Genomic DNA, 16,762 nt, shown 5'->3' with positions numbered 1-16,762 from the left:
ATGATCATCAAGAATAAATACGAGTTCTTATTTCTCGAAAAGCTCCCATGTTTTGTACAGGTTTTTCATAATAATGATAATATTAAAATGAAAAAAAGTCTTCTGCAGATCCCATCCCTACTCAAAAAACACATCTGCTTTCTTCCTTTTTCATGTCAATGTGGACTCTCTGATCGACCGACGTTTGACAAATCACACCCCGCCAACAAGGATTTTGGTTCCTTCAGTTTCCCTGCAAATTTTGATGTGAAATTGAAAAGAATAACTTCACATCTTCCTTGAACACTCAATATATATGCCAAGAATAATCATAACTAGTCTAAAAATTGGCCTACGTTTGCATTACTGTACATTAGTTTACAAGGAAGAAAGACCGAAAAAATATGTCAAGACAACGCCGTTCAGGTCAAAGCAAGCTCCTCTTGCTGTTCAGGGAGTTGGACTTCTTGGTAAGGATTGAGGATTCGTTTGATGTCGTCCGCACTGAGAGTCTCGTACTCGAGAAGTGCATTAGCCAGTGCATGCAGCGCATTTTCATGCTGCAAAGAAAGAGTTAAATTTAGGTGAGAGAGAGAGAGAGAGAGCCTAATGTTGTCAGGAGATCACAAATAAAACAAAAAAGGAACAAAGACACTAGAGGCATGTTACTCCTAGACTATTTACTATAAACTTGTGTTTCTTTCTTTGCTGTTCAAACATTTAGATTTCTTAGATTTGCTTGTAGAATATCATAATTATTAAAAAGTCAGAGATCTTCACCGAGTATTGAAGAAAGTGGAGCAATTTTGACAGTGCATACTAATATACTAGCTGTGATAAATTTTCCCTGTTTGACTTTACTTTCGGAGTAAATTTATGAGATGCTATAAATACCTATCCGAAAATTCAGCTTCAAGGCATGCAATGAAGATAATCAACCACATGTGTAACCTTTGGTTTGTCAAAGAAACTTCTTTAACAGGAATTGATCAACATGAGCTACAAACTAAGACTTTTTCTGTCCAGTTGGTTTGCATCGACCATGAAGATTAATATTAAGCACCATGTTAAAAGACATTCGATGCAAATTATAGATCAAGAGGCAAACCTTCTTTAGTAACTGTTTAACTCGATCATAAGCTTCTCGCAAGAGTTTGACCACCTGAATTTTCAAGAAAAAATCATGAGAAACATTAAAGTGTTCAACCACAAGAAATGTGAAAAAACTTCATTATAGAAAACATACTTCTGCATCTATCCGCGACTGCATCTCAGAACCTGGCCGTTCTTTAACATAAACTGGGCCAATTGCATCACTCATTCCACAGGTTGAGACCTGCACGATAGCAGATAGTAAGAAAATGATATCCAAAAATTTAGTACTGGTGTGTTAAAAGATAGAGACACGGTACCATATAGTGAGCAAGCTCTGTGGCAGTGTGTAGATCATTACTAGCACCAGTTGTGACACTGTCTTCACCAAAGATGAGCTCTTCAGCTACCCTCCCTCCCATGCAGACATCAAGGCGAGCTAATAGCTGCTTCTTGCTAACAGATGTTTCATCTTGAGAAGGAAGTTGAGTTACCATCCCTAGTGCAGAACCTCGGGGCATAATGGTCGCTTTATGTATAGGATGAGCACCGTCAGTGTTGAGTGCAACAATGGCGTGACCACTCTCATGGTAAGCAGTAAGCTGAAAGAAGAAAGTATGCTGTCAGTACCTTTTGCATTGACAAAAGAAAGATTTTATCTAGAATGACAAAGGGTTAATTCAAAATAATAGTAACAGTAATATTAATGACATGGAAACCTTCTTTGAATCTTCAGATATATACATAGTTTTCCTTTCTGTACCCATAATTATCCTATCCTTTGCAAATTCCAATTGTGCAGCAGCTATGTTCTCGATGCCTTCTACTGCAGCCTTAATGGCCGCAATATTTACCAAGTTTGCAAGATCTACAAGTAATACAGAATAAATTTAGTTGATTCCATTACTAAGAAATAATAATTTCCCTGATGTTGAACAACTGGAAATGAAGTACCTTCTCATTTGAGTTTTTGATAATTATTTGCATTAGAGGTTAGACTCGATACAGTAAGAAACCAAAACAACCAACCTGCACCATTAAAGCCAGGAGTACCACGAGCAATTGCTTTTATGTCTACATCATCAGCTAATGGCTTGTCCTGCAAGTAAAGCTCCAGAATCTCCTGCCGACCCCGCACATCAGGACTCGGAACAACAATCTAGAAAGTGGATTTTGTTAGAATCTTTTGAGCACCAAGCCTAGAAATCAATCCAGCAACATTGTATCATAAATAAGATTATGCAAGCATAAAAAGATCTTAGTGCATAGACAGTATAGTTCCTTTCCACCTTTAATGATAAATAAACACAATTCCTGAACATATATTGCTCTAGAAGTAACAACATGAGCAGCGAGCATTATGATTCTCAGCTAATATTAGAAAAAAAATTCTATGCTAGGGAATTTCAAAGGTACTGCTTTCTATATCTGTCAGGATAACTTCAACAAGATACACAATATGATCCATAATTTTCAAAAAGAAATATAGAGTATTTGGGATACATAACCATCTGATTATTAGCTTAACACAATTCTATCACCCCATGATCAGTTTAGACCCATGCAGGGTCATAGCTAGGTTCGCATGTCAAATATTCCAATATGATTTTCACATCCAAAACCTTGCTAATTTTCGTAATATGAGATCCATAGCTACTGAACTTCCTTCATATCTTACGAACTTATCCAAAAACACTACACGATATTTCACTACTAGCTTTCAGCTTGATCACACCCAAAAAGAAAAAAAAAATGAAAATGGCTTATATCCTTTGGGGCATGACCCAAAGACATGCTCTGATGCAAGTTGCATTTTTTCAGTTTCATGAAAGAAACAAAACATATATGATTCTCTTGTACAAAAGCTGGCTCCATCCAGTAGCTTTTTCTTCTCCTAGAAGCATTATTTATGTTACTAAAGATGAAACAATAAATAGTTAATCTTTTGTAACATAATTACACTAACAAAGTCAAAAGACAACATTCAAGATTTATCACCAAAAAAAGGAAAAAGAGAGACCCAGGCTGTAGTGCAAATGCCCTTCAATTGAAACACCACAAGAAAAAGTCCCATAATCATGATCTGATACAACCATAATGACTTGTAGGCTTTTCAGTAGCATGATCTTGAAGCAACAGGCTAACCTTCTTGATTGTTTAAGCCAATTTGCATGACAACATAGCCAACACTCAGAATATATTACAATGACAAGCAGAAAAATCAATTTGAAAACTTGGTATTCGAGTTGCAAATCTAATGTTCACTCAATTTGAAAAGTTGGTATTCAAGTTGCACATCTAATGTTCACTCAATATTTCTTATATTTTCAGTCACAACTAGCATAAGGTAACAAGCCAGAAAGGGAAGAATATAAAAGTTAAGTACTTGAATTGAACCATTTTTATTTTATTATTATTCGCTTTTTTTGTAGAAACAAATGGGACTATAGCACCATGAGTATACCATGTACAGAAAACTGATAGAACTTACATGCCTATCGAATCTGCCAGGTCTTGTCAATGCTGGATCCAGTATATCTGGCAAGTTTGTAGCAGCCATCAATATTATTCCCTGAAAAGGAATGTAGCAGAGATTGAGAAGCATAGTTTTGGCACTTGAAAACACAATACCATTTCGCATTATGATGTACCTCATTTTGCTCAAAGCCATCCATTTCCACAAGCAGTTGATGCAACGTTTTCTTAGTGTGTCCCTCCCACTGCTTTCTAGTGGAACCCACAGCATCTATTTCATCAATGAAAATGATGCAAGGTGCCTATGACAATGAAAATTGACAAGCTTTAGTCCTATTAGCTTGAGGGTAGCCAAGCATTTCAGACTGACAAAAGGCAGAGAATTAAATTATGAAAAGAATGGAGTTGCTAGTAAAGAATGACAATGCGGAAGATTGGTAATCATCTCTTTTTTTTTACCCCTTCTTATGTGCACATGCATGCATCTACATGTATGGAAGTTCCCATAATGGTCCTAAGTCTCAGTTTTAGTTTTAGTTTCAACTAATGGCTGAACTAAAGACAATGCGATGATTTTCAAGTTCTGAATTAGGCTCATTTTTGTTCTTCTTGCATAAAAAATATAAAAGAGATCATAAAATTTTAAACAATTAAGTGGAAATGTAGAAAATGGCTATCAAGAATAAATTCTCAGAACTTAAAAGTCAGAGAAAACGCAGAGAAAAATGAGGATCAGCCATCTACGCACTGCAGTGTAGATAAATATATTGTCCTCGACCAATTTATTGAAATTTTCAATTAAAAATGGAGATTGACCATCTACACACTGCAGTGTAGATAAAATTTATATTGACCTCAACCAATTTTTTGAATTTTAAATATATTGACATTGTTTACAATTGAAAAAATGTCGAAGTTCTTTACAATCAAAGTTTTTTGGACTTTAATTGTGCACTTGTATCATAGCACAAGCCTAAGGAAAAAACTGAAATTGCATTCGGAAGGAAAAAAATTGTGTGCATTTCAAGTATCTTCTGGAATTTTCAAACAACAGCAAAAGCAAAGGATTTTTGTAATTTTTTAAAATAAAACAGATTGGAGGACAAAATGATTTTTCTTTTAAGCAGCAGTGAGTAGCATCAAGTTTTGAAGGAACCACATGAAGGGAGCCATTTAGACAGTTCTATATCAATTTACATTTTTTGTACATTCAACCAGTTATAGTATGAACTTAAGAAGCAAGGATTAAAAACTTGGTCTGTTATCAATTCTGGTTGGTGGCTGGACTGGTACTGATATCATATGAAGTGTCAATACTGGTCTGTACCAATCAATAGTAGTCACACAGCTACAAATAGATGTGAAAGTGAAGGAGTTAAGTATGAGGCAAAGGAGAAGCATAGTCATGACAACAAAAGGAGGAGGTGAAGTGGAGAAGGTGAAGGAGTTAAGTATGAGGCAAAGGAGAAGCATAGTAACGACAACATAAGGAGGAGGTGAAGTGGAGAAGGTAAGTATGAGGAGGCAGAAGAGATTCAGGGCAGCTAAAGAAGACGAAGAAGAAGAGAAGAGAAAGAAAAAAAATACAAGAATGAGAAGTACAATTAGCCATACTGTCACGGACAAATCTGTACACAGAGTGTTCGATATAATATTTGTATATGTTTGTATCCTTCGATTTTGTTTATGCTTGGCACAATATGTAGAGGACTAACAATAGGCTTGATGCCCTATTTTGGTTGGCTTTTGTGACCGTTTTAGTCTTGCAAATGTAGGTTGTGTGAAGTAGTCGCGTAAAGGCAAAACTGGCTAAGAACAAGATATCCAAGCAGTCATTATAGGAGTTTTCTAGTTCAACAAAGTGGTACAGAGTATCAGCTAGTACAGCATCCTAGAGCTAACCAAGTAGCACATGGTTGAATGAGCCTTTGAGGTATTATCTAGGACCGATTCGCTGTTTTGTTCCACAAAAGTGTCATGTGAGCACTTGTGAGGACTTTTGGTTGTGATGGACCACCTTGGACTCTTTCTCATGTAATCATTCAGAGCTTAAAAAATCTATCTTTGTAATTTGTATTGACTATCAAGTGTCTGCTAAAATATCTGCTTATGAGATCCCGAGTTAAATGCTTTCTCTAATCCATCTTCTGTTTTGTAGGTCCTTATGGGACCATAAGAGGTTTCGGAGAGACTGACCCTATGTGGACGGACATGCAAGGGAGATACACAACTTAGGCAAAACCAGATAAGTCTGTGACAGTATCGAGTTGTAAATGATCTAGTTTAGCCAGACATCAATCAACTTACTACTTGATAAGCTTAGTGTAACAAGCTTATAGGGTGGTAAGCATGGTTCCAGACCGAATTGGATAATAAACAATCCATATACTGGTCAGCTGTCAAACCCAGTAAAAACTAATAACAGGTAGAGGAGCACTTATGGTAGTAGGGAGGAGGTGGTGATTCATCAATTTCAGTGGGGAGGAGAAGTGGAGAAGTGAAAGAAAAGGAAGTGAAAAAAAGAAAGAATGAGTACAACAGCAATTGTCATTAGCAACGATTTCAATAGGCACTCGGGCGAGGCGAGGCGAGGGCCGAGCGCCTCGCTTCAAACAGGCGCCGCCTAGGCGCTCGCCCGAGCCCAGGCGTCGGGCGCTTCGGGCGAGCGCCCAGGTTAAACCAGGCGACCGAACCAGTGTTTTACGTTTGGTTCGGTCTTCGGTGCTTCAGTTGGTTCGATTGAACCAACTAAAGCACCAATATCAGCCTCCCAAGATCTCTCTCGCGACTTCCCTAACCCTAACCCTACTCGTCGCTATCGCTGCCACTGTCGCCGCTCCTACTGTCGTCGCTCGCCGCTCCCGCTGCTCGCAGCTACTACTACTACTGCAGCTGCTCGCTGCTATTGCTGCCACTATCGTTGCTCGCCGCTATCGCTGCCACTGTCACTACTCGTCGCTCCTGCTCCTGCTGCTCGCTGCTACCGCTGTCGCTGCCACTGTCGCCGCTCGCCTCTCCCGCTCCCGCTCCCACTGCTCGCTACTACCTCTTCTCACATCGACTCGATAGTATACTGTTAATAGTATATTAACAGTATACCGTTAACTGTATACTAGTAACAATATTTTTTATTTATTAGATTAATAATATATTATTTTGATTTTAATACTACTAATTTTTATTTATTTGAAATTATTGTCATTGTTTTGAATTTTGAGATTTTTTTTGTTAATGTGATATTATGATTTTGTAAGATTTTTTAATTTAATAAAATATTTTATTTAAATAATTATATTTATTAATTATATTATATATTTTTATATTTTAACGCCTCGCTTCGCTCGAGCGAGCGCCTCAAGTATTTTTGGACCTTAGCGCCTTTTGGCGTCGAACGCTTTTTAAATCATTGGTCATCAGGCAATAAGAAGGTAGACGTGGAGCAATTGTGTCAATGGGAAAAAGATGACAATTCAGCAATTTGATACACTTGGGTGATAGCCAGCTTACCGCTTGCTAAGCCCAATGCAATAAGCTTACCGGGTGTTAATCTCGTCTCTCAACCAAACCCTGTGAAATTATTTGGTCGCTACTGGCCAGCCATTGGACTTATAAAAACCAGACTGTACCAACTGGTATGATCAGTTTCTAAAATCTTGCTTAGAAAAAAATATTAACCAAGGATTATTTGATATCAAGTCAATGGTGTTTATCAAACTTTATTTCTGCCTACATCTGGCCAAAACCAATTCAAATAATCAATGTCATCAAAAAGTAATACCATACTTTTCATGCTACACCTTACCATTCCATGAAAAGATTTAATTTAAACATCCCATATGTCATTGGCAAATTGTTTGGATCAATTACCCTTGGAAATTTTATATGATTTTTATGTTTACAATTTTCACTTTTTTTTATTTGAACAGAAATGGTAACAGGAATGTTGAATCACATAATTTCCAAGACAGCTTTTATAAACTTCTTTTTCTGGAAGTGGCCACTCTATGCCTAATGCAAGTGGTCAAGATACTGCATAGCACAAGTTATATGGGTGCACATTCATATTAAAATAGATAGAATGTATAGACAAACAGAGGAGAAAATATAGACCAGCTCGTTCTATGGACAAAAGATAAATAACAAACATATGCCATGGACAAATAAAAAAGATATGCAATGACATTCATATGAAAACATGAAAGTGATAAGTTAAAAGAAACATGTAAAGATGCATAAACCAAATGCATACTTGTATCAACCTTGTTAACTAGTAGAAATAAGGAAAAAATATAGACCAGCACGCAATCACATATTCATACCTATGTGTAATGCATAAGCACCCCATGAAGCTGTACACACTGCATATGCAATTGCATATGAGATGCCACATACACCACTTTTCAAAATAATAGCTTTTGGTAATTAATAAGTGATGGTTTCAGATAATAAAAATAACCGATATAAGTGTTAGCATCTAGAAGTTAATTGTCACATTAACTTCTTTTAAGTAGAAAAGAAAGAACTAATCAACATAAGAGATAACCTTATTATGACAATCAAACGCCAAAGGTAAGATGTTATCATGTTTGAAATAACAAAATCATAACTAATAAGTAGATAAATCAATTAAAATCTAGAGGTAATCCGAAGTCTACCTTCTTTTTAGCTGCCTGAAATAATGACCGCACACGCCGAGCTCCAACTCCTACAAACCTGGCATGAAAGGTAAGTCACAAGAAGTTCCTTAATTTGATATTCTAGAATAAAGACATCTTGTAAACCCTGTTGAAAGGTAATCAATGGGAATAATGAAATTCTCAATTACTTCAAAGGACATGGAATGCTGGTTTTAAGTTGTACCTGAAAGCTATCTAAAACAGGTAATGTTGTACCAATAACAACAATTTATTTCTACCACTAAAAAGATGAAAGCAATATACAAGTTAGTGACAACTTTTGCCTTGTCCCACTGGACAAAGTCAGATAGTGCATGTATACTAAAGCGAGGACCATTTTGTGATAATATTAGACTTCAGGAAAAAGCAGACAAGGTTCAAAATGGCATCAAAATAGGTTACCCACGATAACAATTGGGAATGGAAATTATCGAGATAAACCAGACCCTTGGCAAGGAAGTTATATGAATGAAATCCATCTTTTCCAACATGTTTAATTTGCTCAGGAAAACAAAATTACATTTAGTTAAACCAAAAGTATAGCATGTAATTGGAGATCATTGATGCATGTAGGTTCTCTTACATTTCCTCAAATTCTGAACCTGCTTTGTAGAAGAAAGGCACACCAGCTTCACCTGCAATAGCCTGTGGCAAACAAGATTTGGTCATTGTGATAGAATAATACAGCGCATAACAAACAGTAAATTTTATTTGATTTATAAAGGGAACTTGCACCTATAAGGTCTGTATATCAAATTATGAACTGACTACCAAGAATGACAACTTATAATGCATACCAGAGGGTAACCGGATGTTAGAATTCACCAATATGGCAATGCCAGTAAGTTTTGAATGTCAGATATACATATCAAGCAGTGCCATTCATAATAATATTGGCGGAGCAGCTGAGCACACACTGATAAACTTGGCACTGTAATGTTTGTGGCTGGTGTGTCTCAGCAGGTGCTCAGTTATGAACAATGTAATTCTGACCTTGCCCACTAAGTCGTCATGCACCCACGAGATATGACATGATAATCCTTTATTACACTTAAAAAAAGAAACAGCAATTTTCAACCTCTCTTCTCTGCATATGCAGAGAATACAAAGGAAAATGACACTTCAATTTCCTTGATCGTGTAATTTTGTCATATGCAAATTCTCTTCTATGTTGAAGAAGGGATTTGTCACCTGAGTTAACTTACTCCAAATAACAGATCATCAGCAAACACACTCACCAATACAACAAGCTACCTAGGCCAAGTTGGTTGCACCACCAGTCAACCAAGTTAATCTACAGCATAAATATCTGTAAATAAGTGGAACTATTGAGCTAAAAGTCCGTCACTTAATATATCTCTGGCTTGAGTGTTATTGTCAACCGACACTAAAATAAGCTGCCAATGGAACCTATTGAGTCATCTACATCACAATGCCATGCATTCATATGTACAAACACATAACAACAGTTTATCTATGGATACACAGATAACTTCTTTTGAATGTGGAGAAGGCATATTCTCACCTTTGCGAGCAAAGTCTTTCCAGTACCAGGTGCGCCAGTCAAAAGAATTCCCTATGAGAGAACATATTCCAAGTTCATATATCAAAAGAAACAAATATTGGAAGTGTTTAAAAATCTGGATTCCGAATTAAATAAGTAAAAGGTGCACATCATCATCACAGTCTGGCATAATAACAGAGGCATATCATGGATCAAAACTCCAAAGACAAGATTAAACATTACAAACAAGATTCAAATCTTAGACCTATCAGATCCCTCAAATGGTCTTTAGATTTAAGCTACACAATGATACTGTACAAACAGTTGCAGCACATGGGCAAGATGCCAAAAGATAAAACTCTACCTATATATTTTGGAAAACATATGTAAAACATGCAGATGAACTACACAAGTATAACAATTTTGCACGAACCTTCGGCAATTTCCCACCAAGCCGAGTGAATTTTGCTGGGTTCTTAAGATACTCAACCACTTCCTCAAGCTCTTGCTTTGCATCATCACAACCTTTTACATCCTTAAAGGTTTTAACATTCTGCACAAGTATTACAAGAATTTGTAGAACAATATGAGATCCTTCTGATCCCCTCTATGCTTATGTTAGAAACTGAAATATAAGCAAGCAAGATAGATTTGACAAAACATCAGTTTCATGATAACGTAATTAAGAGATTAGCAATTACAAATAAAAATTTTGAAAATATTACAATACAAAATTTGATCACAATAATGAGGACAGCAAGAACTGAGTTAAACATGCTTAGCACAATGGCCTTCTAAAAGAAAAGCTATATTCAATAAATGTAATCCCAGTTTGCATAAAATATTCACTGTACAAAAATATCTTCAACCATAAATTCATATATTTTACAACATTCTTCCAAGTTGAACTTCCCTCAAACATGTCAAATCTAAAATCAACAGAGAGATACATACACTTCAAGAGTACTATCATCTATATATATATATATATATATATATATATATATATATATATCACTTCAACTCAAAATTATTACCACAATAAGTGAAATAAAACTCCACTAAAGGATAAAGGGTCTTCTAAAACACAAAAATGGAAATCAAAAGTCTAAACCCCGGTAGAGTGATTGAAGTGATTTGCTCTGTAGTCTGTACAAGTTCTAAAGGCACAAAAAGTCAGGCTGCATCACCATTAAGACAAGTCAAAATCTTTTTGATGTAGCCTTTTGCTAATTGTCAATGTTACTCAAAGCAAGGATATGCAACTTATTTGCAAACATTTAACTCTGTTAATGAGATTCCAGAATAGCAATAATCATTTTATATAGCATAGGTAAACTGCCATATTCTTGTCAAGCAATTCATCACAATACATTAGGATCCATGTGCACATATCAATCAAAAAGAAAAAACTGAAAAAAATTGTCTTGTGTTTTCTTCAAGAATATTGGACCAAAATCAACATGGCATATGAATTATTTCAGATATTTGAAAATTTTCAATACAAGTCATACCTCCATTGCAAGCACATAAAAGCACAAGAGGATCATATTACCTTCTCTGGCATGATTTCTTTGTTCAACTCTTTTGGGGCATATGTGGCACTTGAACCAACACCAGATGTCCCAATACCACCTAAGCTGCCAACATACTTTTGCAGTGCAGCTGCACCCAACACCCTTGCAATCAAAATAACATGCAAATCAAATCAGCAATTTTAAGTGAATCTGCAAAAATTGGTGACAACACTTACAGAAATAAGAGCAAAAAAATCATGATCTCTTAAGCATTAAGAAAGTTTGCAATGGGACAAAGAATCAAATAAGAACGTTATGACACTGGAGAACCTAGCTGGCAAAGTAGCTTATAGTTGATTCTATCATTTGTATTCCATAATTTTTATCATGTGCCTTATAGACCACGTGTATCCATATTTCTTTGCACAAATCGAATATAATTTTTCTACATTGTCATCCATTTGTTTCAGGAGTTCTCCTATTCTTATTGTGAAATCAAGAAGCAATACTCCAAAATAATGAAGTGAAAAGAAGTAAACCATGAATCCAGAAGGAAAATAAAAGATTGCCTTAAATCGATCACTAGGACAGCAAACAGCAGAGACATTTTCAATGGACTAACATGTAGAATCAGGACCTTTCTGGAGAAAATTCAATCAGGTGTGCAGATGAACCATGACAATTTCTTGAGCACATAAATTTGCCATCAACATAGATCAATTGCAAAATAATTGTTGCCACACCAAAGAGTTGGGACTTTACAGTTTCTTCATGTGGCAGGTGTATAAATTTGCACCGGCTACAAACTGGAGAATCATTACTCCCCCAATTTGCACAAGAGAAAATTGATGATAAGATGGAGAAAGAACCTTTTTGAAGTGAAATCTCACCCTAATACTCAAATTTATTATTGAATATATGTCTCATGAGAAAACTCATGTCCTATCAAATAATACTACATGCAGCATACATAGATGTATAGAAGGTTGAGAGTTACATGTTACGATACTAGAGCCTTTTTTTTTCTTTCATGAAAATCCTATCCTATTCTCCATATTATCTTTGTTAGTAAGGATCTTCATTCATGCATGCTAAACTTCTTAGTCCCAAATCGCTTCTCTCTCTCTCTCTCTCTCTATCAAACAACAACAAGCTAAATCCAAGAAATTGAGATAAACTGCTTCTAAGATATTAACTCATCTTGTGCTCTTCAAGGCATCTGGAATCTGGATGGTAAAGATGCCTCAGCTTCCAAGTGAATTGACCTAGCTCCAGAGCATAATCCATAGAGATGTTTATACTAGGTATGACAAAGGTTAATGTTGGTGGTCAAGCACCTCAGCCAACCCTTATTTCCCAAGCTAGAATTGGACATGCAAAGGATTTAACCACCTTGTTTCTCAACAACAAGATTTATTTTTTGCATTCTTTTTGTCCAAAACAGGAATCAATTAATAAGACCCTTGGGAAAACTATCTCAAACCAACCATATAGCAGCAATTTTCATCGACCCCCTTGTTTCAACAGAGAATTTGTATTACAGAATGGAAATGAATTTTTGCACTTGAGCCAAATCCCTTTCTATAATTTAGTTGATGTACTTTAAAAGCAATAAACGGCTAGCTATAATACGTTTTCCCAGTCCCAGTTCCAATCTTATGTTCTGACCATAATGTGTAAAGAATATCTGATTGGAGATTCTAGGTTTCTATGCAGCAAATGGCAATCTTTTTCTCTAAAGAAAAGGACATTAATAATCAATAATTTCTCATGCCCTTGAATGTATATCATATTATTAACCCAAATAACTTTGTCCTATTCTATATCATCACTAGCCTCTAAACTAAAATTAAAATCGCTCCTATGATAAGCTATGATGAACAACTTTGTATGGAAAAGTTTTGACAAGACTACTATTCGACAAATAGCTACTCGAGTAACACCATCCCACTTTATTATCTGTATATGTGCACATACGGACATATACATGTTTATGAATTTTATGACAAACCATGACAAGCACCATTTCATCTTCCTATCTAAATTATGCCAAGGTTTTAGCACCAAGGACTGCACTTTGGAGTTACCAACGAGGAAAATCAGACTATTGACACAAGCACCATTTTGGTCTTGCCATTTGGGTTATGCTAAGGCTATAAAACCAAGGACAACACATTGGAGTCCCGGGCAGATCCCATAATGAATAAATACGCAACTTAGTCATTCACCAAGATAACTTTCTTAACTGAACTTCAGTGGACATTGATATTTATTCCATTTCCATCCATGTATCTATAAAACCTATTTTGCTCCTCCTGCGTAAATTTTTTTTTTAAAAACTAAAAGAATTATAAAAAAAAACTGACTCCACCATACTTGTCTTCATTTTCTAATCAGCATCCTGAAACAAAGGATCATATTCTAAGAACATATTCATTACATTAGGTAATTAATATCACTCATGGGAATAACTCTAGTGCACCAAACATAAAAATGCCAGGACAACTGACAGTAAATAATGGAGGTGGATTGTATAAGTTAACACTTGGTTAGATAGATGACAAGCTATAGTGATTCTATGCGTGTTTCCATCAAGAACAAATAAATTTGAAGATAAATACAATGCATACCACATAAAACCGACAGCAATGGTAAATAAGATGGTTGAGAGGAGTTCTTGAGCAAATCGTGATGATCTATTTGATGCTTTAGGGTCAACCTGTGAAGCAAAACAAAAAACATTAGAGATTAAATCAACTGCAGAGAAGATTTAGCAAACTGCAGGATATGGGAAATAATGTGTCCTTGAATAGTAGAATTCATTTTCAAGATAGAAATGAATAAATTGAAAGGCCACAATCTTACCATAACTACATGCAGTGGTTGCTTCTCTGATATTCCAGGATTCAAGAATGGCTCATCCTCATTTCCAGATGCACGTTGCTTTAACTCTTGCAACTACTGACATAAAATTATTTTACGATCAGAGAGGTCTCAGATATAGCATACCAGAACAAAGACAACTCTAATGAAAAATAAAAGGTAAAATCCCATCAATGCACACTGTTTTCTGCATTTCTTTCTGTATTTCCTATGTTCACAGTTCCCCTGCAATTCATGTCTGCTGAAGCAGTAACCATTGACAGACAAATTCCTATTAACATAACATTTGGCACCATGAAATGGAGAGACAGCACTATAGAATGTTAATCATGAATATGTTACATAAGTGGCAAAATATTTGTATTAAAAATTAGAAAGCTCTAACATACAAGCAATGAGGTAAAGAAACAACCTAATTAACAAATGATGAAAGTTGTAAAAAAAGAGTTAAAACTGGTTTTTAAACATGTTATGATACTAAAAGAACTTATGGACCTTAATATAATATCAGCCAAGAAAATTTTCTAAATTAACTAATAGTAAGTCACCTATGAACCAGAATGATGCAAGTAGTAGATAGAATGATATAAGTGGATAAAGATTACACTTATGTTAGCTTATATAAAATTTTATAGGAAGGGGGAAATGCAATGGAAAATAAAAGGAAAGACAAGCAAAACAAAAACTGATGAAACAAAAGAATGCATTATTAATTACTGCATGATACTCTCACTGGATTAGTGACTATGCATACACATGATGCAAAAAAAATATAGACGAAAATGATGTCAAAAATACCAGTGTAGGAAGGCTGGAAGGTTTTCCTGAACCCTCATCTGGAAGATATTCTGCAAGAGCATTAGTTACAACAAGAGCTCGAAGATATTCTGCAACTCCTCTGCTATCTATTGCATGATTTCTTTGTTCAAACCGTCTGATGACTGCTTCAGGGCTGCCAGAAGATTTCAGATGTGATAAGATCAGATCAACAAAGAAGACAGTTATGCACTAATACATCACATAAGCATCTGATTCTGCCTGATGATCTAGAATAGTATGATTACCTATGCATGTCACTCTAATTCAATTTCAACTACATTAAGGAACCCCGAGACATAATAAAAAGCTCTTCTATATATAACCCTTCCTAGTAGGATTGGATGTGACTACAAAAAGGGGCATACAAGTGAAGCTGGATGATAAGATAACGCTTACATATCTAACATACAATTATGCTCACTGTTACACGTAGAAGAACATGTAGACAAATGCAACTTTATGTAATGATCCATTGACAACATCAATTCAGGTCCAATGATCTTGTTAACAAGAAAAACGATTCACATGGCAAATAGATGAAGAAGAGAAGAAAATTGCCGCAGCTGAACCTGTGCTTATTGAGCTCGGCAAGAAGGGCACTCTCCTTGCCAGCATCCTTGGGGTTTGCATCGGCATCGGCAATCAGCCGCTCCAGCCTCTGCTCCTTTCTCCAGAAGGGCCACCAGCTCAGCCACTCCGACATCAACAACGCGTTCAAACTCTTCCTAGCCGAAGCCAGGACTCCCATCAAGTACAACATGAGAGGCAACCTGCTCTCTGTCCCCGTCTTCTCCACCGACTCCTCCACAAAAGCAGCACCATTTCCGGCATCACCTACAACGGCAGCAGCGTCGAGCTCCCCTCTCAAGCTCTCTCCAGCGGAATCTTGTGAAAGCTGAGAGTTTAGGAGGCCTTGGGCATCCAAGGAGGAATCTTTATCGGGAGATGAGGGTTCAAGAAACGAATCCGTGTTCTCGGAAGGCAATGCGCGGGGAGCGGGGGCGAGGTTGAGACGGCGGTGGGAACGGGATTTGTGGAGGTGAGAGGGGATCAAGAAGCCGGCGGGGCGACGGAGAGCGGTAGGGCAGAGGCGCTCAGGGCGGCGCGAGGGGGGAGGCGAAGGCAAGGGCCGGAAGAGGAGAAAGGCTTGGAGGGCCATCATGGCGGCGCTGCGCGTCGATTGCAGCGGCGAATGAAGCCACTGCGTCTCTCTCTCTCTCTCTCTCTCTCTCTTTCTCTCGTGCGGGGAAGAGGGGTTAATTTAGGGATTTTAGTTCACCGAGAGCCACACGATTTGGGGTTGACAAGGAGGGGAAGGGGAAGGAGAGGAGCCGAAACCTTATCGCGCGAGCAGAGATTAGGGAGCAAGTAATGCACCCAAAGCGTGGAACCGATGCTTCTATTGGTGCTTACGCATGCTAAAATATCGGAACCTTACGATGCATCGATGAGAGACCCAATTTTTCCCTTATTCCAAACTTGCGTATTATTTTTTGTGATTTATACCCAAATAATTCATCTTATTTATCCATGTTTGATTTGTTTCACGAAATTTCGCTATGTCTCGTATTTATCAGTCACAATTAGGCCGATTAGAAGAACGATCGTTCACCTAAGCGAGATTTCCATTTTTTTCAGAGTAAAAAAACCAAGAAAATCTAATTATTCTGGTTGAGCATTCGCTTAATTCTTTTTAGACGTAAGTAAGTACATCTAATTATTTTTATATTCATGAACCAAATCTCTCAAATCAATTAAAAATTCACTTATTTTGGAACGATTGTTTTCATCGTTTATCAATTAAAAATTCTTACTAA

The 16,762-nt window shown here is 36.6% G+C and overlaps 1 protein-coding gene across 3 annotated transcripts; it reads right to left on the bottom strand.

Moving 5' to 3' along the window:
- Position 1: 1 nt before the first annotated feature.
- LOC135634667 (ATP-dependent zinc metalloprotease FTSH 9, chloroplastic/mitochondrial-like) lies at positions 2–16,299 on the bottom strand. 3 transcript variants are annotated; one of them, XR_010495420.1, is made up of 18 exons: positions 15,515–16,299; positions 14,925–15,078; positions 14,109–14,201; positions 13,874–13,962; positions 11,282–11,405; positions 10,160–10,279; positions 9,748–9,798; positions 8,806–8,867; positions 8,202–8,259; positions 3,723–3,848; positions 3,563–3,643; positions 2,101–2,230; positions 1,791–1,939; positions 1,392–1,673; positions 1,226–1,315; positions 1,088–1,141; positions 336–539; positions 2–232 (listed from the first exon to the last, which is right to left on the bottom strand). XR_010495420.1 is itself a non-coding variant. In XM_065145136.1 (17 exons), exons 1-17 carry the CDS (start codon positions 16,105–16,107, stop codon positions 402–404), a joined length of 2,394 nt encoding a protein of 797 aa, XP_065001208.1. In that variant the 5' UTR covers positions 16,108–16,299; the 3' UTR covers positions 2–401. The 3 variants fall into 3 exon arrangements, 1 of the variants encoding a protein (XP_065001208.1); XR_010495421.1 differs by having other exon boundaries at positions 352–539; XM_065145136.1 differs by having other exon boundaries at positions 2–539.
- Positions 16,300–16,762: the final 463 nt, after the last annotated feature.

The sequence above is a fragment of the Musa acuminata genome, chromosome BXJ3-4, assembly GCF_036884655.1.
Source record: "Musa acuminata AAA Group cultivar baxijiao chromosome BXJ3-4, Cavendish_Baxijiao_AAA, whole genome shotgun sequence".
Lineage (NCBI taxonomy): Eukaryota > Viridiplantae > Streptophyta > Magnoliopsida > Zingiberales > Musaceae > Musa > Musa acuminata.
The sequence above is the reverse complement of the archived record's forward strand: the minus strand, read 5'-3'. Positions and strand labels throughout refer to the sequence as shown.

What these genes read in the sequence shown, in the direction of transcription:
- LOC135634667 (XM_065145136.1), bottom strand. Translation starts at nt 16,107, where the DNA reads ATGATGGCCCTCCAAGCCTTTCTCCTCTTCCGGCCCTTGCCTTCGCCT. An exon ending in AAGAAATCATGCCAGAGAAG is followed by an intron (nt 10,280 to 11,281) that starts GTAATATGATCC and finishes ATACTTGTGCAG; the next exon opens with AATGTTAAAACCTTTAAGGA. An exon ending in TTCAGGCAGCTAAAAAGAAG is followed by an intron (nt 3,849 to 8,201) that starts GTAGACTTCGGA and finishes TCATTGTCATAG; the next exon opens with GCACCTTGCATCATTTTCAT.